General features: G+C 55.3%; 1 protein-coding gene across 1 annotated transcript; it reads left to right on the top strand.

Annotated features, from left to right (window-relative positions):
* Positions 1–1,619: 1,619 nt before the first annotated feature.
* BRSK1 (BR serine/threonine kinase 1) lies at positions 1,620–24,161 on the top strand. The gene is made up of 19 exons (XM_055410568.2): positions 1,620–2,072; positions 3,551–3,645; positions 3,736–3,821; positions 6,074–6,214; positions 9,696–9,812; positions 9,891–9,924; positions 10,021–10,089; positions 11,802–11,948; positions 14,418–14,449; positions 14,730–14,900; positions 15,563–15,660; positions 15,878–16,037; positions 16,243–16,303; positions 17,234–17,600; positions 18,159–18,207; positions 18,299–18,422; positions 19,134–19,332; positions 22,393–22,482; positions 23,846–24,161. The coding sequence occupies exons 1-19, from the start codon at positions 1,937–1,939 to the stop codon at positions 24,001–24,003; spliced, it is 2,334 nt and encodes a 777-aa protein (XP_055266543.1). The 5' UTR covers positions 1,620–1,936; the 3' UTR covers positions 24,004–24,161.
* The last annotated feature ends 19 nt before the right edge of the window (positions 24,162–24,180 follow it).

Raw genomic sequence — 24,180 nt, forward strand, 5'->3', positions numbered from 1 at the left:
CAGCTTCACCCACTGCAGTGAGAGGTCCATGGGACAGGATCTTGGTTGACTTGGTTCACTGCTGTAGCCTCACCACTTGAATCAGTGTCTGGCTCTGATTCAGCACTGACTATAGCATCATGGAATGAAAGTGGTTGACTAGGAGACTTAAGGCTCGTGGGTGCACTCTGTAGGAGACTTGGGGGTGAAACGGGGGCCTAACATCCTTGGGTATCTGACATAGCGGAATCCCAGGTCACATCGAAATCCAGCTGTGCACAGGTTCATGGATGACCTAGAGTGGGGATACATGATTGTAGCACACGGATGACCTAGAGTGGGGACGTATGGTTACAGTGGAATCCACATGAAGAGCTAGGGAATCTGATGGTGGACACAGAGAATAGATAACGACCAAAAGATTCACAGGAACCTCAAGGGGTTCTGGAAGTTTCTCTGTAGGAGGATTGTGGCGTATTCTCAATGGAGGTATGGATCCAAGATATTTAAAAACATGCACCCTGAGCTGCGGGTGGATATGGGGCCCCAATGCTAGTGGGGAAAGGAGGCCGGGATGGGTAGATTGGGGGTCAAGAGGAACAAAGATGAGCGTTGGGTCAGCAACTCCCCAAATACCTTCTCTCTCCCTCTTCTGTCTCCTTTTGCCCCTGTCCCTCCAGTCTGTCCTATCGCCCGCCAGCATCTAGACCTCCACCTGTGTTGAGCCCCCATATTTGGGGTTCCCAGTCCTGTGCTTGGCTGTCGCCCTCCGTCCCCGTCTCTCTGCCCCTCCTCCCTCTCTCGCGCGCACTCGGCTCCTCTCTCCGACCCTCCATCCTTCCCGTCACCTCCCCCGGCGCCCCACCTCTGTATCCTGTCCCCTGTGCCCCCGTCCCTCTGTTTCTGTCCGTTTCTCTCCGCACCCCTCGGTCTCTCAACCACTGGCTCTCTCCTCCATTACCCTTCAGCCTCTCGCCGTCTCTGGCTCTGTTTTCGGCTCATCTCTTTGCCCCGCTGCCCCTCCGTATCTCTGTGTCTCTAACCCCCGCCCCGGCCCGGTCCCTGCCTCCCCGCCTCTTTCCCTTCCCGTGTCTCTCGCCATTCCTGTCTCTGATTTTCTCCATCCCGCTGTCTCTCCCAGGCACCTTCTCCCCTCTGCTCTGTCTCCCTGTCTCCCTGCGCCCCCTGTCTCTCCTGCCTCTGCCCGCCCGCGCGGTCCCCCGCCTCCCCGTGCGGCCCCAGCCCCGGTTCTGGCGGTCCCGGTCCCCGTGCCGCCCGTCTCTTTCCCCGACCCGTGTCAGGCTCCGTCTCCCTTCGAGTGGCCCCGGCTCTGCCCCTCCCGTGTGCCCCGCTCCTCCGCCGGCAGGGTCCGTCCCGCACGCCCCGCCGCGGGAGCATCCCGCCGCCGCCGCGGCGCCGCGGCTCGGCGCCCGGGCCCGCCCCCTGCCCCCGCTCCCCCTCCCCCTCCGAAAGGGTTAACTTTGGGGAAGGGCCCGGAGTCCCCGGATGGTGATGTCAGCGTGCCGGAGAGAAAGGACGAGGTGGCGGGGGGAGGCGGAGAGGAGGAGGAGGCGGAGGAGAGAGGGCGCGTGGGGGGGCGGGGGGGACCTCGGCCTGCAGCACCCGCCGGCCCGCACCGCAGACCCCCCCGGCGGGGGGAGGCGCAGGAGGCGGGGGCCCGGCCAGAAGCGGGCTGGGGAGGGGGGGCCGCGCAGCCCCCCCGGGCCATGCTGACTCCCGGGGCCTGACCCCCCCCCCGGGCCAGCCCCCCCTCCCCCAACCCCGCGGCCCGCCGGCCGGGGGGGGGCCGCAGCCCAGCCCCCTGGGGACGCCCGGCGAGGTGGGGGGCAGCCGGGGGGGCCGGGACGGAGCGGCCGCCGGCCCCCACCGGAGGGACGGGCCGACTGGCCGCAGGGGGGGCGGCCGGGGGGCCGGTCGGGCCGGGACCAAGGGCATCATGTCGTCCGGGGGCAAGGATGGGGGCGGGGGCTCCCCCGCCTACCACCTCCCACACCCACACCCACACCCACCCCAGCACGCCCAATATGTGGGCCCATATCGGCTGGAGAAGACGCTGGGCAAAGGACAGACAGGTGAGCCCGGGGAGGGGGCACCCGGGGTGGGGGCGAGGAGGGATGGGGGCAGAGGGCGGGGCTCCTGGACACCCCCCCCAGTCCCTCTCAGAGAAGGGACTCGGGGTCCAGACTGCTGGATCTCCAGGCTGAGGGGGTGAGGGCTTGGACTCTGGGGTCCCGACTCCTCGGGGAGGTGCTGGGCCCAAAGGCTCCCCTGCTTTGGGGGCAGAGGTTGGAGGGTCCGGCGCCAACGGGGGCAAGGGACCTCGGCCTGCAGCCAGGGTCCCGGCCGCCGGGAGCCAGGTCCTTGGTGCAGTGCAGCCGCAGGCTGGGGTGAGGTGCCGGCATGGGGGTGCGCCGCCAGAAGCGGCATCTCTCCGCACTGTCCTCTGGCCGCAGAGGGCCTCTGTTGGGGTGACAGGGGCACTGAGGCTGGGGCAATGGGGTCTCCAGCATCCTGCCCTTTCTCCGGCATGCTGGCTCAGAGTGGGGACGGGGAGTGGAGGGGTGGAAAGGTGGATGCAGGAGGCAAATCCCTCAGGGGTGGCTGTGGACTGGGGTGGAGGGGGCGGTCATCTTCTGTTGTTGCTTAACCTCCGTAACCTCTTTCCTGCCAAGTGGGCGGTGGGTGGATGTAAGACAGGAGCTGAACACCTGAGTCCCGGGCCAGAGCTTCGGGATCAGGGGCCAGGCCTGGGGGAGGGTCAGACTCCGCATCCCAGGGCAAAAAGTGTGAAGGTGTTGCTGTCCTCAATTCCTGAGTTGTGGGGGAGGAAGGGGCCATGAGCCTGAACTTGAGGGTCTGAGGGAGGAGGAGCTGGGGGCTCGGACTCCTGGGTCTGAGGGAGGAGGAACTGGGGGCCTGCATTCCTGGGTTTAGGGCTTAACCTTGGGGAGTGGGCATACTCTTGGGCTGTGCATGCTCCCAGCTGCACCTGCTGTCTTTAAAAGCTCAAAGAAAGGGCTTGAGAGGTCCAGGTTTGAGAGGAGGAGGAGGAGGATGGTCTGGGAAGGGGGCAGTCACAAGATTATACTCCTTGGGAGACATGGTGTTTCCAGAAGATTAAAGGGCAGAGAACTCAAGGAAGTGATGGGCTGAGAGAGAGAGGTTTGTCTGAAGGAGGTAGACTGGAGGACACAAAACTAGCAAGCAAGCAAGACGGCGTGGAGACCCAGCGAGCAAGACGGCGTGGAGTGGTGAACTCAAAGGGGCACACGGGAAGGATGGAGAGTCCAGGGTGGCTGTGGAGGGAGGGGGAGGCATGTAGATGGACAACCAGAAGGGACAGAATTGGACAAAAGGGAGTGGAAAGAGAGTTGTGTCTGGCGGGAGTGGCTACTGTCAGTCCCCAGGTCAGGTCAGGGTGATTCAAGCCACCGTGAAACAGCCAGGAGGGGAAGAAGGAGGAAGCAGGTTGGCAAGGGGGTGCTTAGGAGCCAGAGGTGGGGAGACTGCACTGGGAGCACTCCCCACATCTTGCGTCCCATTCCCCCAGGTCTGGTTAAACTCGGGGTCCACTGCATCACGGGCCAGAAGGTGGCCATCAAAATCGTGAACCGGGAGAAGCTGTCTGAGTCGGTGCTGATGAAGGTGTGTCTGTGCGCTGGGGGAGAGGGGACCCTTTGGGCTGGGGACAGGGAGGGAGGCAAAGCTGACCGCCTGCTGTTCCTTTTCCCCCAGGTGGAGCGGGAGATAGCCATCCTGAAGCTCATCGAGCACCCACACGTCCTCAAACTCCACGACGTCTACGAGAACAAGAAATATTTGTAGGTATTTATAGATACCCAGCCCACCACGCATCCTCCCCAAGTTCCTAGGGCAGGACGTTTCCAGAATCAAGGCCTGGAGAGGCCAGGGGAAACTTAAGCTCTCGCGACCGGGCCACTGAAGGTCCAGACCCGTCCCTACTACACAAGGACAATCCCCCCTCACACACTCATAATCCTCCGTGTTCCCATGCTGACCTGGCCTGACGCTCTGGGCCTATTGTACCCTGGCAGCAGGGAAGCTAAGCCTGAGCCATCCCTGTGCCTGATGGGGGACAAGGCTGATCCTCCCCCTTCCTCCCCAGCCCCCGTCCCTCGCCCTGCTGTGCTGTGGGGAACACTCTGTACCTCATAATCTGGGTGCCCTCAGCCAGATCTGACTTGCTAAGGGCAGATCCCCCTGCACTTCCCATGTGCTAGGGCAATGGGGCCTAGCAAAGCCCCAGGCTCAATGAATCCTGCCTCTTCCCAAACCCTTTCTCTGCAGCATTGGAGGCTCCCATCCTCCTGCAGCATAACTCTGGGTGCTATGACTGGACACCCCAACAATGGGTCTGCTCAGGAGTTCTGAGTCTGTGTTTGGAAGTCGATTAACCCCCTTAGGTTGGGGGTGGAGTCCAGCTGTCCCGGCTCCAGACAACAGGCCTTTGTCTGGACTCTAGTGACCGAAGTGACAGCTGGACTGGGCAGCAGGAGAGGGGACACCCCCCCTGCTCGACCTCGCAGTCCATAGTTTGAACTGACTCCAGCACCCATCAGAGGCTGGATTTCCCCAGGAAGGAAGCTGCCCCGGCCCCAGGCGCTCATGGGATTTGTAGTCCTCAGGCTTCCCCAGGTGTGGCAGCAGGGAGGGGCCACTGTTGCCCATTGGTGGAGCTATCACTCTGACTCCACCATCCTTGTGGGGAGGAGGGCCCGTGGGACTTAGGGTCTCACAGAGGAACCTCAGCCTTCCACTGAGCTCATAGAAATTGAGCTTTTGTTTTCCTGGGGCTGATGGGAATTAGAGGTTTAGCCTCCCAGAGCCTGATGGGATTTGGAGTCTTTAAAATCCAGGTGGCTGATGGGAATTAGGAGTCTCCATGTCCCAGAGCCTTATGGGAGTCGGGAGTTTTTAACCTCTCAGGACCTGAAGGGAGTTGTAGTCTTTTACTTCACGGAAGTTGACTTAGATTGGTGCACAGGCCAATCTTTTTTTGCCAACAATTAATGAGAATTCTAGTTGGGACTTCCCTGGTGGCTCAGAGGTTAAAGCATCTGCCTCCAATGTGGGAGACCCGGGTTTGATCCCTGGGTCGGGAAGATCCCCTGGAGAAGGAAACGGTAACCCACTCCAGTATTCTTGCCTGGAGAATCCCATGGACGGAGAAGCCTGGTAGGCTACAGTCCACGGGGTCGCAAAGAGTCGGACACGACTGAGCGACGGAACGGAACGGAACGAATGAGAATTCTAGTTTCTTCATCTCAGAGACTTATGGGAATAAGAGGCTTGCCTTCCCAGGGGCTAATGGGAGTAGGTGGGGGTGGCATGGTCTATATTGCCTAAAGTCCTGTGAGGATCAAGGGGATCTCTTTCTTCCAAGTGCTAATGAAGTTGCCTTATCTCCGGAAACAACTTTGACTGGGAGTCAAAATAGTAATACTCTTGAAATTGACATGGGAATCTGTGCTGCCAGGGGGCTGATGGGAATTGAATTTTGACTTCCTGGAGGCTGATGAGACTGTCTCTTTCTCTCAAGGACTAAAGGGAATTGGAGTCTTTACTTCCCAGGTGCTGATGGGAGTTGTAGTCTTTACCTCACAGATGTTGACGTTGAATTGGTACACATTGCAAGTGTCATTGCCCAAGAATAGATTAGAATTCCATTATCTGTATCCCAGACACTAATGAGCATGAGAACTTTGGCTTCCCAGAGGCTGACGGAAATACGGGGCTTTATTTCCTAGGGGCCTGTGAGAATTGGGATCTCTGACCTCCAGGTGCTAATGGAATTGCCTCATCTCCTGAGGAAAACTAGACATAGTGTTGACCTCTGAAGTTGACATGCTGGCCAGGGCTAATGGGAATTGAGTTTCTGCTTCCCAGAGGCTAATGGAAATTGGAGCCACCTTTTCCCAGGGACTCATGGAAATTGGGGTCCTCTGCCTCCAGGACCAATGGCATTGAGGGCTTGTACTTTTGGAAGAAGAAGTCAGGCTCTTTGGTCCTCCACATGCCCCTTCCAGCCCTCTGCCCCCTCCATGTCCCCCAGGTACCTGGTTCTGGAGCACGTGTCTGGAGGTGAGCTGTTCGACTACCTGGTGAAGAAGGGGAGATTGACCCCCAAGGAGGCCCGGAAGTTCTTCCGCCAGATCGTGTCAGCACTGGACTTCTGCCACAGCTACTCCATCTGGTGAGGGGGCAGCTTGGGAGGCTGGCACAAGCTAGTACTACCCAGAAGGCAGGCCCTTGGGAGTGTGTAGCAGAATGACTGGAAGCCAGAGTGCTGCAGCCCGCTTTTCCAAAATTGAGATATAAGTCACACGTTGTAGGGAATTCCCTGGCGATCCAGTGGTTAAGACTCCATACTTCCACTCCAGGGGGCACAGGTTCGATCCCTGGTCAGGGAACTAAGATCATGCAAGCTGCGCTGTGTGGCAAAAAAGCAAAAGAAACAAAAAAAGCTTCCTACAGCATAAAAGCCACCCTTCAGAGTGTACAGTTCGGTACTTTTTAGTATATTTGCAATGATGTGCATCACTGCTATGTACTTTTAGAACATTTCATCACCCCAGAAATCATTACCCTGTACCCATTAAGCAGTCGCCTCACCCCACCCCCAGCCTTGGGTAACCACTAATCTACTTTCTGTCTCTGTGGATTTACCTATCAATGTAGTCTTTTGTGGCTGGCTTCTTTCACTTGGCAAAATGCTTTCAAGGTTCATCCATCCTGTAGTACATATCAGTACCCCATTCCTTTTCACGACTGAGTAATATTCCATTGTATGGCTCTGCCATATTTTGCTTATCCATTTACCAGTTGGTGAACATTTTGGTCATTTCTTCTTTCTGGCTGTAATTAATAATGTGGACATATGAATATTTACATACAAGTTTTGGTCTGTGACCTATGTTTTCAATTCTCCTGAGTATACACCTAGGATCAGAATTGTTGGGTAGGGTTTCCAAGGTGGCTCAATGGTATAGAATCAGCCTGCTAAGCAGGAGATGCAGGTTCGATCCCTGGGTTGAGAAGATCCCTTGAAAAGGAAATGGCAACCCACTCCAGTATTCTTGCCTGGAAAATCCCATGGACAGAGGAGCCCGTCAGGATACAATCCATGGGGTCATAAAAGAGTCGGATACAACTTAGCGACTAAACAACAACAACAGAATTGTTGGGTCATATGGGAACTCTATATTTAGCCTTTTAAAGAAGTGCCAAAAAATAAAGAAAGAAAGAGGTGCCAGCCCATTTTCCAAAGCAGCTGTGTCATTCGACATCCCCACCAGCAGTCTCTGAGGGTTCCAATCTCTTGCCAACACTTGTTATTATCTGACTTTTTGATTCTACGTATCCTAGTGGGTGTGAAGTGGTGTCTCATTGTGGTTTTGATGAGCATTTCCCTGATGGGTAATGATGTTGAGTATCCTTTCATGTGCTTATTGGCCATTTGTACATCTTCCTTGGAGAAATGTCTGTTCAGATCCTTTGCCCATTTTTAATTGAGTTATTTATCTTTCTATTATTGAGCTGTAAGAGTTCTTTATTCCAGGAATGAGGGATGACTCTAGGAATAACTCCCAAGAGTTACTTATTCTAAGAACGAATCTTTTTATCAAATGCATATTTTTTTCAAGTAATTTCTCCCAGTTTGTGACATGCTTTTGCATTTTTATAACAATATCTTATGAAAAACAAAGGTTGATGAAGCCAGTTTGTTGGGGTTTTTTTTTCTTTTACAATTCATGCTTTTTCTGTCCTGCTGCTGCTAAGTCACTTCAGTCGTGTCCGACTCTGTGTGACCCCACAGATGGAAGCCCACCAGGCTTCCCTGTCCCTGGGATTCTCCAGGCAAGAACACTGGAGTGGGTTGCCATTTCCTTCTCCAATGTGTGAAAGTGAAAAGGGAAAGTGAAGTCGCTCAGTCGTGTCGACCCTTAGCGACCCCACGGACTGCAGCCTACCAGGCTCCTCCATCCATGGGATTTTCTAGGCAAGAGTACTGGAGTGGCTTGCCATTGCCTTCTCCTTTTCTGTCCTAGTTAAGAAATATTTGCCCAAGGACTTCCCTGGCATTCCAATGGTTAAAACTCCGTGTTTCCACTGCAGGGCACACAGGATATATCCCTGCTTGGGGAACTAAGATCCTACATGCCGTGGGGTATAGCCAAAAAAAAAAAGAAAGAAATATTTGCCTATCTCAAAGTCATAAGGTTTCTTCCAATGTATTCTTCTAGAAGTTGTGTAGTTTTAGCTCTTGCATTTAGGCCTAAGGTCCATTTCAAATTAATTTTTGCATATGGTGTAGGGTAAAGGCTGAGGGTCAATTTTTTTTTTGCATAAGGACATCCACATGAAAAGATCTTCCTTTCCTCATTGAATTGCTTTCAGCTCTCAAAACAAGATATTCAATATGCAGCATTTTAATGATTAATTAAGATGCCTCCAGGTCATCTTTCAACCTCATTTGTTTGCACACCTCCCTCTCTGGGTTAGGGGATTGGAGATGGGGTGAGGATCAGGCTGAAGGGGCTAAGACCTAGGACCCAAGCCTGGTGATGAAAAGGCAGCCCATTAAAATTGTCGACACCTCCCTATTGACAAGTGTCAGGACTCTGACATTAAAGACACTGGCCTCCAGGGGGCGAGAGTCAACAGATTTATCAAGTCTGACCCAGTTAACCACCTCTTCCAACAGACACTATAAAATCTTCCGCCCCACCTCCCTGGGGACATCATTAACCCTTATATCCTGAGGAGTTTGTCATGGGGTAGGGGGTGGGCAAGGGAGGAACCAATGATAGGCTTTAGTTGACAGTAGTTTTTTTTATTCAGTATTGAAATATTTGATTTTTGTTTTGTTTTTGGCTGGGCCACGTGGCATCTTAGTTCCCTGATTGGAGAATTCAACCCCTGTTCCCTGCAGTGGAAGCCAGGAGTCCTAACCACTGGACCACCAGGGAATTTCCTGAAATATTTGAATTTTTCAAAAAATTTTATTTATTTTTGGCCGTGTGGGGTCTTCGTGGCCGCACAGGTTTTCCCTGGTTGTGGAGAGTTGGGGCTCCTCTCTAGTTGTGGTGGGAGAGCTTCTCGTTGAGGTGGCTCCTCTTGCTGTGGAGCACAGTCTCCGGGGCGTGTGGGCTTCAGTAACTGCCCCTCTCGGGCTCTAGAGCACAGACTCAACAGCTGTGGCCCAGGGTCTTAGTTGCTCTGCGGCACGTGGGATCTTTGGCAGGCAGATTCTTTACCACTGAGCCACCAGGGATGCCCTGAAATATTTGAATATTTTAAGAGCCAGCTCAGTACCAGCCCTGCTTACCTCAAAAAAAAAAAGATCACTTTGCACATATTCAAATATCTGTGGATAAAATGATGCCCCCTCTGGAGGTCTCCTGCAGAATTGTCCAGTGGGGGAAGGAGAGCATATGCAGGGGTGGAGATTATAGAAGATGCGCCTGGAGCTGATAATGGGTGAAGCTAGTGGGTGGGTACATGGGGCTTCTTATATTCTTGTCTCTGCTTTGGGGCGTGTTTGCAAAGGTCCCTAACTAGAAGTTGCCAGACCCGATCCCCTTCTGAGAGATAGTGAATGGGGGTGGGGTGGGAGGGTGATCCTCAGACTCTGGGAAGAGGGCAGAGGCCTGAGCCCCACCATCTCGTCTCAGCCACAGAGACCTGAAGCCCGAGAATCTGCTTCTGGACGAGAAAAACAACATCCGCATCGCAGACTTCGGCATGGCGTCCCTGCAAGTGGGGGACAGCCTTCTGGAGACCAGCTGTGGGTGAGTGGGGGCCCGCTACCTGCGCCCCCAGGAGGGGGTAGAAGCCCACCAGAGGCTCACACCCGCTCTGTCCCTCAGGTCCCCCCACTATGCGTGCCCGGAGGTGATTAAGGTGAGTGAGGGGTGGGTGGGGGGCGGGGGGAGAGGAGCCGGCGGGGGTGGGGGGCCCGGGAGAGGCGAGCATCAGAGCCGGCCCTTGTCTTCCCAGGGCGAGAAGTATGACGGCCGCCGGGCTGACATGTGGAGCTGCGGAGTCATCCTCTTCGCCCTGCTCGTGGTAAGGCCGTCCTTGCCTCTCCCTGCACCGCCCCTAAAATAGTCCTCTGCCTGCTGGTAACACAGAATATCTACTGCCAACCTCAACTCAGGGGTTGTCTCCCAGATATTTAACTGGTACCAGGAACGTGTGTGGGGGGGTATTTACCAACAGAGTAAAATCCCGGGCGTGCCCCTCTCTTTGCCCGGAGCGAACCATCCAGTCACAGAACCGTGAGAAAGTCTAGAGGGTCCCCTGGGAAGGGATGAGGCAGCCAGGAGGACTTGGAGCACTCCAGCAAGCAGCTGCTTACTAACTGATCCTAGGGTGTTGTAGTATCGTAGTGATTAACAGGGGCTTCCCTGGTGGCTCAGTGGTCAAGAATCCGCCTGCCACTGCAAGAGACATAGGTTCGATCCCTGGTCCCAGAAGATCCCCTGGAGAAGGAAATGGCTACCCACTCCGGTATTCTTGCCTGGGAAATTCCATGGACAGAGGAGCCTGGCAGGCTACACTCCATGGAGTCGCAAAGAGTCAGACATGACAGCGACTGAACAACAAGTGGATTAACAGAACCAAGCTGGGGAACGTGAGCTCCGACCACAGGGCCTTTGCACCTACTGTCTTGTCCCTGCCAGCCCTGTTGCTCACCTGGTTAACACTAGAGTTCTTGTAGCTCTCAGCTCAATCATCTCCCTTCCAGGAAGCCTCCCCGGGGCCCCCTCCCTCCCATCATGAGGTCAGATTTCCCAGTGGGAGGCTGTCTGCTCCCCGGCGGTTAACAGAGTTGTCATTGTGTGTGTAAGTCCTCGAAGGGTGTCTCTCTGTGCTTGCCCCACCTCTTCCAGGCCCTGGATGGAGGGCCCCCCTCCCGAAAGCCTGGAGGAGTTCACCTCCAGATCCTCAGTGAATTATATCTGCAGAGATGTAACTGTAAACAGGGTCACATTCTGAGGTTCCGGGTAGACAGGAATTGTGGGGGGACACCACTCAACTTGCTACACCCCCAGATTCCCACAGCCCTCGCTCGGCCTGGTCTGCCTAGTCCAGTCCAGCGTCACCTCAGGCACCCGGTCACTGTAGGGCTGTTTTCTCCGTCACCAGCCTCTCCCACCCCGGGGTGTGAGCTGCAGACGGTCAGGGGCTTGCTTTGTTCACCACTGGATCCCTGACCTGTAACGGAGGCTCGGTCTTTGTTGAATGAATGAAGATTACCTACCCCTCTCTAACCTGGGGAGAAGCATGTTTTTAAAGGACAGGCTCCAAGCTCCAGCCCCAGCCTTTTAGGTGCTGGACACACCACCCATTGCCAAATCACTGCTCTGCCACTTCAGAGCCAGGTGGTCTTGTGCAAATGGCTGGATGCCTCCGTGCCTCAGTTTCCCCATTCCCTGGTGGCTCAGAGGTTAAAGCGTCTGCCTCCAATGAGGGAGACCCGGGTTCGATCCCTGGGTCAGGAAGATCCCCTGGAGAAGGAAATGGTAACCCACTCCAGTATTCTTGCCTGGAGAATCCCATGGACGGAGAAGCCTGGTAGGCTACAGTCCACGGGGTCGCATAGAGTCGGACACGACTGAGCGACTGAACGGAACGGAAAGTGGAGACAGCTCCAGCTAACCACCTCCTGGGGCTTGTGGCGAGGCCTGACCATGTCACTGTGTGTGAAGTGCTTAGGCACTCGTCTGGTATACGCTGAGCTCTGTGTGTCAGGGGTCCTATCATTCCTCATGCAGGGGGCTCTGCCCTTCGACGATGACAACCTCCGCCAGCTGCTGGAGAAGGTGAAACGGGGCGTCTTCCACATGCCCCACTTCATCCCTCCAGACTGCCAGAGCCTGCTGCGGGGGATGATTGAAGTGGAGCCCGAGAAAAGGCTCAGTGTGAGTTGGGGGACGGGCATGGAGGGACGGTGGGAGGTGGGGACAGAGTGTCCGGGGCAGTCATGGGGACAGGTTTCCAGGACCCATCCCTCCGTCCCCGAGGCAACGGCTGGGAGCGGAGTCGCTGGTTGAGCCCCATCCTGGGTCCTGCCTACCTGCCACTCCAGACCGGGGAGGAGGAAACACCACACCCAACATGTACACACCACACCACACACACACGAGAGGACGCATGTGCATAGTGGACACACACACACCACACTATATACACAGACACACACACCACACACACACAGACACACAAACATGAGAGGACGCATGTGCATAGTGGACACACACACACCACACTATATACACAGACACACACACCACACCACACACACACCCCGCACCACACACATACACAAACGCGAGAGGACGCATGTGCATAGTGGACACACACACACCACACTATATACACAGACACACACACCACACCACACACACACCCCGCACCACACACATACACAAACGCGAGAGGACGCATGTGCATAGTGGACATGCACACACACCACACTATATACACAGAGACACACACCATACCACACACACACAGACACACAAACGCGAGAGGACGCATGTGCATAGTGGACATGCACACACACCACACACACAGATACCACACCACAGCACACACACACGAGAGGACGCATGTGCATAGTGGACACACACACACCACACTATATACACAGACACACACACCACACACACACAGACACACAAACGCGAGAGGACACATGTGCATAGTGGACGCACACACACCACACACACACAGACACACAAACATGAGAGGACGCATGTGCATAGTGGACACACAACCACCACACTATATACACAGACACACACACCACACCACACACACACCCCGCACCACACACATACACAAACGCGAGAGGACACATGTGCATAGTGAACACACACACACCACACACACACAGACACACAAACGCGAGAGGACGCATGTGCATAGTGGACACACACACACCACACACACACAGACACACAAACATGAAAGGACGCATGTGCATAGTAGACACACGACCACACCACACACACACAGACACACAAACGCGAGAGGACACATGTGCATAGTGAACACACACACACCACACTATATACACAGACACACACACCACACACACACAGACACACAAACGCGAGAGGACACATGTGCATAGTGAACACACACACACCACAGTATATACACAGACACACACACCACACACACACAGACACACAAACATGAGAGGACGCATGTGCATAGTGGACACACAACCACCACACTATATACACAGACACACACACCACACCACACACACACCCCGCACCACACACATACACAAACGCGAGAGGACACATGTGCATAGTGAACACACACACACCACACACACACAGACACACAAACGCGAGAGGACGCATGTGCATAGTGGACACACACACACCACACACACACAGACACACAAACATGAAAGGACGCATGTGCATAGTAGACACACGACCACACCACACACACACAGACACACAAACGCGAGAGGACACATGTGCATAGTGAACACACACACACCACACTATATACACAGACACACACACCACACACACACAGACACACAAACGCGAGAGGACACATGTGCATAGTGAACACACACACACCACAGTATATACACAGACACACACACCACACACACACAGACACACAAACGCGAGAGGACACATGTGCATAGTAGACACACAACCACACCACACACACACCCCGCACCACACACATACACAAACGCGAGAGGACACATGTGCATAGTGAACACACACACACCACACACACAGACACACAAACATGAAAGGACGCATGTGCATAGTGGACACACACACACCACACTATATACACAGACACACACACCACACCACACCACACACACACACACGAGAGGACGCATGTGCATAGTGGAAACACACACCACACCACACACACACACACACACACAAACATGAGAGGACGCATGTGCATAGTGGACACACACACACACCACACACACAGACACACACCCGGGAGGCCGCATGTGCATACTGGACAAACACACTGACACACTCACACACACTCACACATCCCACACCAAAAAAAAACCCGCACACAACCCCCAACCTGGGAGGGCGCATGCGCATACTGGCCCTAGCAAGGCGGTGTGGCGCGTGGGCAGGATGCCACTGCGCGTGCGAGAGACGTAGCCAGGCCCCCCCCCCGCCCCTGCCCCGCCCTCCGCAATAGTCAGGTTGCGCCGCGAGCCGCCACTAGGGGGAGACATAAGCCGGCGTGCTGCCCGCCCTTTGGGGGTCGCGTTAGGGACCCCCCCAACGCCACCTAGGCAACTTTAATTGCGCACCTGCTGTGTTCAAACGACCTCACTTCTGCTTCTCTACCAACCACACCCCTCACAGCTGGAGCAAATTCAGAAACACCCCTGGTACCTGTGAGTATGGGGGAAATGGACACCTGGGTCCTAGGGGGAAGGAGAGGACCCCAAATATCAAGGGCCCCCAAAGTAGGAGAGCCCGCTAGGGAGTGGGGTGCCAAGGGTCCTGAATGAGGAGGGGCTGGGGGTCTGGACTCCTGGATCTGAGGTGGAGGTGTGCTGGGGCCCTGATTCCGGGGTTCCCAATAAAGGAGCAGGCTGGGACAGGGGATCACGGAGCCTCCGCTTTAAGAGACATAGGAGACGCCCAGTTTCCTACGATTCTTCTCCTCCCCAGGGGCGGGAAACACGAGCCGGATCCGTGCCTGGAGCCAGCCCCGGGCCGCCGCGTGGCCATGCGGAGCCTGCCGTCAAATGGAGAGCTGGACCCGGATGTCCTGGAGAGCATGGCGTCACTGGGCTGCTTCAGGGACCGCGAGCGGCTGCACCGGGAGCTGCGCAGTGAGGAGTAAGACCCCCGATCCTGACAGACACCCTGGCCACGTGGGGCGAGGGGGACCCCCGCAGCCTGCCGGGCGCCCACAGACAGAGCCCCCTCCTGGGGAGGCCTGGCCATGAGAAGGGGCGTGGAGCTGTTCCAGGGGGAACCAGGCGGAGCTGGGTGGTAGGCCCAGTGGGGAGAAGAAAGGATTCTGAAAAGTATGAATAGATGCTGAGGACAACTCAATGCCTCACACAGTGCTTCATACAGTAAGTGCTCAGATGTTGAAGTGAAAGTGTTAGTTGTTCCGTGGTGTCCGACCCTTTGCCACGGCATGGACTGTAGCCCGCCAGGCTCCTCTGTCCAGGGGATTCTCCAGGCCAGAATCCTGGAGTGGGTTGCTGTTCTCCAGGGGATCTTCCCCATCCAGGTATTGAACCTGGGTGTCCTTCGGTGCTGGCAGACGTCACTATCTGAGCCGCATTAGCATCATTATTATATCGTCAGGTAAAATGAGGCTGAGAGACATACTGAGACCAAGGGACCAGCCCTATTGATACCTAGGACAATGGAGCCACAGACAGAGAGCCTGATGCACTGAGTGCCACAGAGCCACAGACAAGGAGGGGAGGAGACCATCTCTGGGGCCTGACCTCTGACCCCTTGCTTTCCTGCCCCACCCCCCACAGGGAGAACCAAGAGAAGATGATATACTACCTGCTTTTGGATCGGAAGGAGCGGTACCCCAGCTGTGAGGATCAGGACCTGCCTCCCCGGAATGATGTTGGTGAGAAGGGCAGGCTGGGGAGTCTAGACCCCAGATTCCCCAGGGAGGGACAGGGGTGCTGCAGGCCTTGACCTTCTAACTTTAGACTCCCTGACTTGCCCTGAGACCCTTGTCAAAGCCCCTCTTTACTCTGAGCCTCAGTTTCCGCGTCTGTACAAGTGTCATGCCCAGCTGCACCAGTGCACCCTCTGATTGGGATGATACTCTCGGCCCGCAGACCCGCCTCGGAAGCGTGTGGATTCCCCCATGCTGAGCCGTCACGGGAAGCGGCGGCCAGAGCGGAAGTCCATGGAAGTCCTGAGCATCACAGATGCTGGGGGTGGTGGCTCCCCGGTGCCCACTCGACGGGCCCTGGAGATGGCCCAGCACAGCCAGAGGTGCGAGCCCCCTCCCCTCCACTGGAATGCACAGCCCTGGGTGGAGAGAGAGTTCAGGGCTCCAACGCTATGGCCACCTCAGAGGTGCTGTGTGACTGGCACAAGTCTCCTCCCCTCTCTGGGCCTCATTTCCTCATCTTGAAGGAGTGTGGAAGGGAGAAGACATATGAGCCTTCTGAAACCCTCCCACCTGATTTTTTTTCAGATCCCGTAGTGTCAGTGGAGCCTCCACTGGTCTGTCGTCCAGTCCTCTGAGCAGCCCAAGGGTAAGGCCGGGTCCGAGATGGATTAAGGGGGGTAAGGGAGTGAAGACCCTGGGGAGCAAAGCTGAAGCAGCAGAAGTTATAATTCCTATGAAGTCCTGGGACATTGCCTCTTTGTCCCCAAAGAGCCAAAGACCCAAGGCCTCATCAGTATTTTAGTCCACTGGCCAACCATTTCCCACATCAACAGAGTTGGGTTTTCAGTGTGCCTGAAGAGTCCCATTTATTCATTTAACCAAAGTTAGCTGAGCACCTACTCTGTTTTTGTCACTGCTGGTTTTACATTCCCTGAGCATGATAGAAAAAGCCCCTGCCCCAATTCAACAATGGGAGTGGGGGTGGGGGTGTTGGGGAAATAATTGGACTACAAGTTCCATCATGCTTTGGGGTGTGTGGGTGTGTGTGTGGCTCCTAGGGTGTTCTGGGAGTTGTAGTCCACTCTCACTCGACTCCACTGGGGGTGTGGGGGGGGGCTCCTAGGGTGTGTGTGTGTGTGTGTGTGTGTGTGTGTGTGGCTCCTAGGGTGTTCTGGGAGTTGTAGTCCACTCTCACTCGACTCCACTGGGGTGTGTGTGTGTGTGTGTGCGCACGTGCACCTGTGGGGCTCCTAGGGTGTTCTGGGAGTTGTAGTCCACTCTCACTCGACTCCACTGGGGGGGGTGTGTGTGTGTGTGTGTGGGCTCCTAGGGTGTTCTGGGAGTTGTAGTCCACTCTCACTCGACTCCACTGGGGGTGTGTGTGTGTGTGTGTGTGTGGGCTCCTAGGGTGTTCTGGGAGTTGTAGTCCACTCTCACTCGACTCCACTGGGTGTGTGTGTGTGTGTGTGTGTGTGTGTGTGTGTGTGTGTGTGTGGTGTGCGCACGCGCACCTGTGGGGCTCCTAGGGTGTTCTGGGAGTTGTAGTCCACTCTCACTCGACTCCACTGCTCTACAGAGTCCGGTCTTTTCCTTCTCGCCGGAGCCCACTGGAGATGAGGCCCGGGGTGGGGGCTCACCGACTTCTAAAACGCAGACGCTGCCTTCTCGGGGCCCCAGGGGTGGGGGCGCCGGGGAGCAGCCCCCGCCCCCTAGTGCCCGCTCCACACCCCTGCCCGGCCCCCCAGGCTCCCCGCGCTCCTCCGGGGGGACCCCTTTGCACTCGCCCCTGCACACACCCCGGGCCAGCCCCACTGGGACCCCAGGGACAACGCCGCCCCCCAGCCCTGGCGGCGGAGTCGGGGGAGCTGCCTGGAGGAGTCGTCTCAACTCCATCCGCAACAGTTTCCTGGGCTCCCCCCGCTTTCACCGGCGCAAGATGCAGGGTACGGGGGTCCTTTGAGGGCTGGGGACGTGGACTCCTGAGTCCTAATGTGGGGTGGGGGCTGGGGTCTAACATCTGGGTCCCCAGGAAGGACCAGGCTGGGGGCCTGGACTCCCACGACCTATGAGAAGATGCTGTTCACTTCAGTTCAGTTCAGTTGCTCAGTCGTGTCCGACTTTTTGCGACCCCATAAATCTGGAAGGACTGATGCTAAAGCTGAAAAGATTCTGATGGGAGCAGATTAAGTTGTTGGGGAGAGGCGAGGTCGGGCCTCCAACTCTGGAGGAGGAGCTCGCCTGAAGGACACGCCTCTTCAGTGCTGTGGCCCACCTTCCCATTGGCTCATGGCTAGCAAGCTCCATCCCCAGAAGGCATGGCCCAACCGAGGGCTACATCCCTGGAGAGAACGTCTGTCCCACAGCGCACGTGCCTTTTGGGGTGTAACTGCAGGAACGGGAACAGACTCTGGGGTCTGGAATCCCTGGGTGGAGGTCCCTGCTGGCCTGTGTGCTGGACACCAGGTGACGGACACGTGTTGACCTTGCTCTCTCTTCCCCAGTCCCCACTGCCGAGGAGATGTCCAGTTTGACGCCAGAGTCCTCTCCAGAGTGAGTCTGACAGGGAAGGGAAGAGGGGGATGGACGGGCGATTCCCTTAGCCTCCTCCCAACCCGCCTCCAACCCATCCGCTCCCACTCAGGCTGGCAAAACGCTCTTGGTTCGGGAACTTCATCTCCTTGGACAAAGAAGAACAAATATTCCTCGTGCTAAAGGATAAACCTCTCAGCAGCATCAAAGCGGACATTGTCCACGCCTTCCTGTCGGTGAGGGGCCTAGGTCCCCGTGCACCCCGGCTTCCACAGAACTACAAATCCTAGCAGCCTTTGGGGTTCACCTCCTTAGTGCTGGTCTGGGTTCCACCTGGGGCTCATGGGACTTGTAGTTTTCTAGCCAGAGTTGGGTGTGGTCACTGTGGGGACGTGGATGCAGGTGTACTGAGCCCTGGGGCCGGGAAGTGGGAAATAGGATCCTGAATTACAATCCCCTGCATGTTAGCCTCCACTGAGGACTAGTGAGTTGCCATTTCCCTGCCACCAGGTCAGAGACTGGCAAAGGAACCACCAATACTTTTTCAGTGGCCTCGGGTTGTCCACTGGGTCCTGTGGTTCTTTGCCCTCACAGCGCTCATGGGCTTAATGTTTCTGAGACAGATGTGACTTTGGGCAGGGTTTGTGGCGGAAGGAAGGAATTCATTTAGTGTGGTCCTGGGGCCTGGGGCTGGAACCAGATGTGAAAGTCCATATTACCATGGGATTCAGTAGCTCAGTCATTTTTCTGATGCTCTGTTTATAAGACAGAGAAAATTACAAATCCCAGCAGACAGTGGGGCCACCAGGTGCCTCTTCTGTTATCCTTTCCCCCTGGTGGCTGGGGGGACTGGTATATCCTGGGGCAGCGCTGATCAAGGACTGCTTATCTCTGCCTTGGAGTCAGGTTGCTGAAGTCACCCCCTCCTCGTGTCCCCCCCCCCTCAGATCCCCAGCCTGAGTCACAGCGTGCTGTCACAGACCAGCTTCAGGGCTGAGTACAAGGCCAGCGGTGGCCCCTCCGTCTTCCAGAAGCCTGTCCGCTTCCAGGTGGACATCAGCTCCTCTGAGGGTCCCGAACCCTCCCCCAGGCGGGACGGCAGCGGTGGTGGTGGCATCTACTCTGTCACCTTTACTCTCATCTCCGGTAAGTGTCCCGGGCCACGGCTGCCCCCAGCCTGCTGTGTGGGATGCTCAAGACAGCTGAGGGTAGCAGTCCTCTAAAGTTTCAGGTCGTCAAATCCTGAAGAGACTAATTTAGATATACATTCCCCAGACGTAATTATTCCAAAAGAGTTTACCTAACAGCACTTATTTATGTCTACTTTATTTACTGAAGTTTCATCATATCTAGTTATTTTTCTTGCTGACAAACTTTGTAACAGGAATAATAAGATCTTAGTTATTTGATTTCTAGGAAACCTAGATATAATAAAAATATTATACTTAATGTGATGAGTCTAAAAACATGTCTGTATTAATTAATGCAACAAATTTCAGCTAAATTTAGTACCAGGTATTAATGCTATACTGAATGTTTCCCAGTTCATGCAAACCTGAAAGTCATTAGGGTTAGTTTCTTTTCCCTTTCCAAGCATTTACGTAAGTGCCTATTTCCCTGTAAGCCAATAAATAGAGCTCATTTACAGATTAATTTTGGCAGTAACACACATCTACGACACACACATATAGATGCATACAGATGCACCAATAGACACCCCATAGTTTCCATTTCAAAATTTCAGCCAGGAGTCAGTTACAATAAAATAAAACCCAGCAGTTACAAAAGAGGTTGGATTCAGATCACCTATCTCCCTTTTGTTCTCTCTTTCAGAGTTGCCTTCCCTTCAATTTTCAGCTTACTTGTTACATTTTTTTAAATTATTTTTCAATATTCATTTGCTTATTTATGTGGCTTGTCCGGTTTTAGTTGCAACACACGGGATCCTTGTTGCTGCACATGGATGCTGGTTGTGATGTCCTGGCTCAGTCCTTGCTCCAATGCACATGAGATCTTAGTTCCCCGACCAGGGATTGAACCCGTGTCCTCTGCATTGGCAGGCGGATTCTTAACCACTGATACCACTGGGGAAATCCCTCAATGAGCCATTTTTGGAATTTGGAAAACTTTGGGGGCTTCTGCATATGAATGAAAATAGGAAAATGTGATGAGAGCTCTCTAAAATTTTACAGTTTAGAAGTTTTTCCAATCCAAAAGATTCAAGAAGCTAGCCCTACAAATATTTTCCCTGCTAACCTAATTTTTAAAGAGGAAAAACTCTTACCACTGTTGTTTCCAGTAAATCCTGCAGGCAGAGGTCCAGGAGACTGCAGGCTTTTAACTGTGTGTGAAAAATCCGTTTTAGGGTGCTGAAAAGACCTATATTGGCATTTCAGGACAGGATTTCCTTTAATTCCCAATTAAGTAGTTGCAAGCATACATAAGCCCAGCTGGTATTCCCATCAGTGGCTGTCTGTACGGGAGCTGTTTGGCCTTTGAGGCTCAATTTCCCATTATTAATTTCGGAGCCTAATTCAGATATGAAATACGATCTAAGCAGTTTTCTGAGGGCACTGTGGCAAATCGCCTGCGTGCTGCTTCTGAATCTAGCAAGGAGTTACCGTGGGTTACTTTTCTCGACTTTTTAAGGTTTTTAATTAAAAACTATTTTTTGGTTGCGCTGGGTCTTTGTTGCTGCACGTGGGCTTTCTCTGGTTGCAGGGGTGGAGGCCGCTCTCTGCCCGCGGTCCTCAGGCTTCTCACTGTGACGGCCTCTCTCGTTTCGAAGCGCAGGCTCGCGGGCTCGCGGGCCTCCGTAGTTGCGGCGCACAGGCTTAGTTGCTCCGTGGCGTGTGGGATCTCCCAGACCGGGGATCGAACGGGGGTCCCTGCCTGGTAAGGTGGATTCTTAAGCACGGGACCGCCGGGGAGGCCCCCAAGGCTGCTCTTGACTGCTTGTTTCTCCCAGGTCTCACACCGCCTCCCTTCCCTAATTAACAACTGCTTGAATCGGCCCCTTGGAACTCAGGGAAGGTCATGGAGGCTGAATGAAGGCTAGTTCCTTATTATAATCAGAGAAATGGGGGGCCCAGGAACCCCACAGGGCCCTGCTTGGTATCATTAAGAACTGAATAACTCAGTCTCTCACTTCACTACCGAAAGTCTCTTTTCAGACCATATAGCAACTTGTTCAATTTTGAATTTAAATCAAATTTAACAAAAACCCAGCCAGTTATGTTTCCCTGGGCCTCTTGCCCAGACGCCCAGGTCCTGCCTAGGAAATGCACTGGAGCCCCTTCAGATTTCAAGCCTTAAGTGAAAACAGTGCAAATAAAATTTTCAGGATCATCACTCAAACAGTGAGAGCTGGATAGCAGGAGAACTCATCAGAACACCTGAGAAGTACCGAGAAGCCCGGCGGGGCCCGTGCTGGTTCTCAGTGTTGGTTCCGGTGGACTCCCGGTGCCCTCTGGTGGGTGCCTGTCATATCCGGCCAGTTAGGCCAGCAGGGCAGATGAAAAGATGAATCCGTTGTTTTAAGAAAAAAATGGAGGGACTTCCCTGGCAGTCGAGTGGTTGAGAATCTGCCTGCCCATGCAGGGGACACAGGTTCAATCCCCGTTCTGGGAGGATCCCACATGCCTTGGAGCAAGTAGGCCAGTCTGCCACAACTACTGAGCCCGTGCTCTGCGACAAAAGAAGCCACTGCAGTGAGCACCGCAACTGGAGAGGGGCCCCCGCCCCCCGAGACTAGAGGAAAGGCACGCACTGCAGAGAAGACCCAGTGAAGCCAAAAATAAGTAAAACTTTTAAAAGAAAAAAAAAAATTAGAAAATTGTATTGGAGTCAAACTGAGCACTGTAAGGCGGGAGCAGCTGCTCAGAAAGTCTGAGAGCTGTTCCGCTCATGAGCAATCCATGCGCTGTTATATGCGTTTGTGAGACAGAGGGCCGAACGGGAAATGACGTGTTACTGGTGGTTTGCATGATCCAGGTGCAGAGCGAGTCATGGGTCATGGGTCACCGTCAAGATTAACAAGGTTGCCTCCTAAGCAGGTGTGCTCAGTGCAGGCACACAATAGACATACAGCAAGAAGCAGGGAGGAGGCCCAAACGGGTGGAGAAAATTTTTCATGTTTGAATTTTTTCCCCTCTTGCCGGAAAATATGGATCTTGCTTCATCGGTCTGTTGCCCTGCCCCTTGCAGGTCCCAGCCGCCGGTTCAAGCGGGTGGTGGAGACCATCCAGGCCCAGCTGCTGAGCACACATGACCAGCCGTCCGTACAGGCCTTGGCAGGTGGGGGCACCCATGAGGGCAGGGCGGCAGGGCGGAGGGGGCACTTCCGGTGGCCAAGTGCTGCAGGGGCTTGTGTTACCCGCGAGGCTTCAGCTGCGGGGCTCCCAGGGAACCAGGCCTTCCCGAACCTGAGAAGGCCTCGCCACAGAGGGAGGGGACCTCCAGGGGTCCCTGACGGGACCACCGGTCTCTAGTTGGAGGTGGTGGAGCTCCCTGCCACTGGAGGCTCCCGAACTGTGTTCTGGAGGAGGGCGACCAGCCATCCCGCTCTGCTGGGGACAGAGGTTCCTGACACCCAGGACTCTCAGTGCTAAAACCAGGACAAGGTGGTCACTGTCTCCCAGACCCTTCTGGCCCTGCTGGGCCTGGCTTTCACAGACTCGGGCCTCTCCCCGGGAGGGGGCAAGGTCTGTGCTCTGGGGGGAAGGGGCTTCTCTGTGCCCACCAGCCCTGGTTGTCGGGAGGGGAGTCCCCTAGCCACCAGGGATCAAGGAGGTCTAGGTCACAAACTCTGTGGTTCCAACAACATCAATTTATTATCACGCAGCCCTGGAGGTCAGAGGTCCCACACAGACGAACGGGGCTAACCCCAAGTGTAGGGCCGCCCTGATAGGCAGGTAGAGGAATTCTGCCTTGTTAGTCTGCTTCTCCAGGGCAAGCAGAAGCCAGGAAGTCCCCCTGAACCTCTCTAGACCCGGTTGCCAAGGAAAGGTGTCCTTGACGACCAGAGTTCCTTAAAGGGCACACCTTCAGAGATGTAAGACCCAAAGGGACCCGGGGTCCAAGATGTGTGCCTTATAAGGGGAGTGGGGCAGTGTGGGGACCTCCGACTGAGCCCCAGAGAGGGGCAGCCCTGTGGGTTGCTATGGCAGCAAGACCTCCAGCAGTCAGCGTCTCTTAAGGGGTGGTCTCTGGTACGGGACCTCAGCTCATTTCAGGCCCTGTGGAAACTGCTGCCTGACCACTGGGAACCAGCCCTGGCCAGGTGTGGCCAGTGGCCCAGTCTGGCCCCACAGATAGGTGCCCCAGTCATGCAGGCGCTGCTGGGAGAGCTGGAACAACCTGCTAGGGGCTCCCTAAGGCTCCCAAAGGGAAGGGGGCGCTTTGGCCACGATCCGGGACCTGGGAAACTGCGGTAACCAGAGTCTCTGGGGCTGTCTCCTGAACTGGGCCCGCCAGGACTCCCTGGGGTTTGGTCTGGTCTCCAAGGCCCCGGGCTGGAGGGCTGCGCCCTGTTGGTGCAGGGCAGGCAGGCAGGCCTCGTTGTGGCTGGCATGAGTGAGCCCTGGCAGCCGCCCCCTGCCCCCTCACCACCAGAGGTTTGGCATCCCTTCCTGAGGCCAAAGTGTTTCCTCCCGCACAGACGAGAAGAACGGGGCCCAGACCCGGCCCACCGGGACCCCACCCCGAAGCCTGCAGCCCGCACCCGGCCGCCCAGACCCGGAGCTGACCAGCTCTCCCCGCCGAGGCCCCCCTAAGGACAAGAAGCTCCTGGCCACCAACGGGAGCCCCCTGCCCTGACCCCAGGGGGCCGGGGAAGGAGGGGCATCCCCTCCACCCCCCTTCCCTGCCCCCCAACTGTGAATCTGTAAATAGGCCTCAAGGCGAACGTCGGAGGCGGGAGACACAACACACCTGGCCCTGCCCTTCAGGGATGGGGGTCCGGGGGCCATGCCCAACGAGGGGGGGTTTCTGGGG

The sequence above is a fragment of the Moschus berezovskii genome, chromosome 22, assembly GCF_049115385.1.
Source record: "Moschus berezovskii isolate FMDL1 chromosome 22, NW_MosBer_1.0, whole genome shotgun sequence".
NCBI classification, from domain to species: Eukaryota; Metazoa; Chordata; class Mammalia; order Artiodactyla; family Moschidae; genus Moschus; species Moschus berezovskii.

Coding starts and splice junctions, on each gene's coding strand:
- BRSK1 (XM_055410568.2), top strand. CDS start 1,937: ATGTCGTCCGGGGGCAAGGATGGGGGCGGGGGCTCCCCCGCCTACCAC. Junction 9,925..10,020: donor CGTGCCCGGAGGTGATTAAG/GTGAGTGAGGGG, acceptor TTGTCTTCCCAG/GGCGAGAAGTATGACGGCCG. Junction 16,304..17,233: donor GTCCTCTGAGCAGCCCAAGG/GTAAGGCCGGGT, acceptor ACTGCTCTACAG/AGTCCGGTCTTTTCCTTCTC.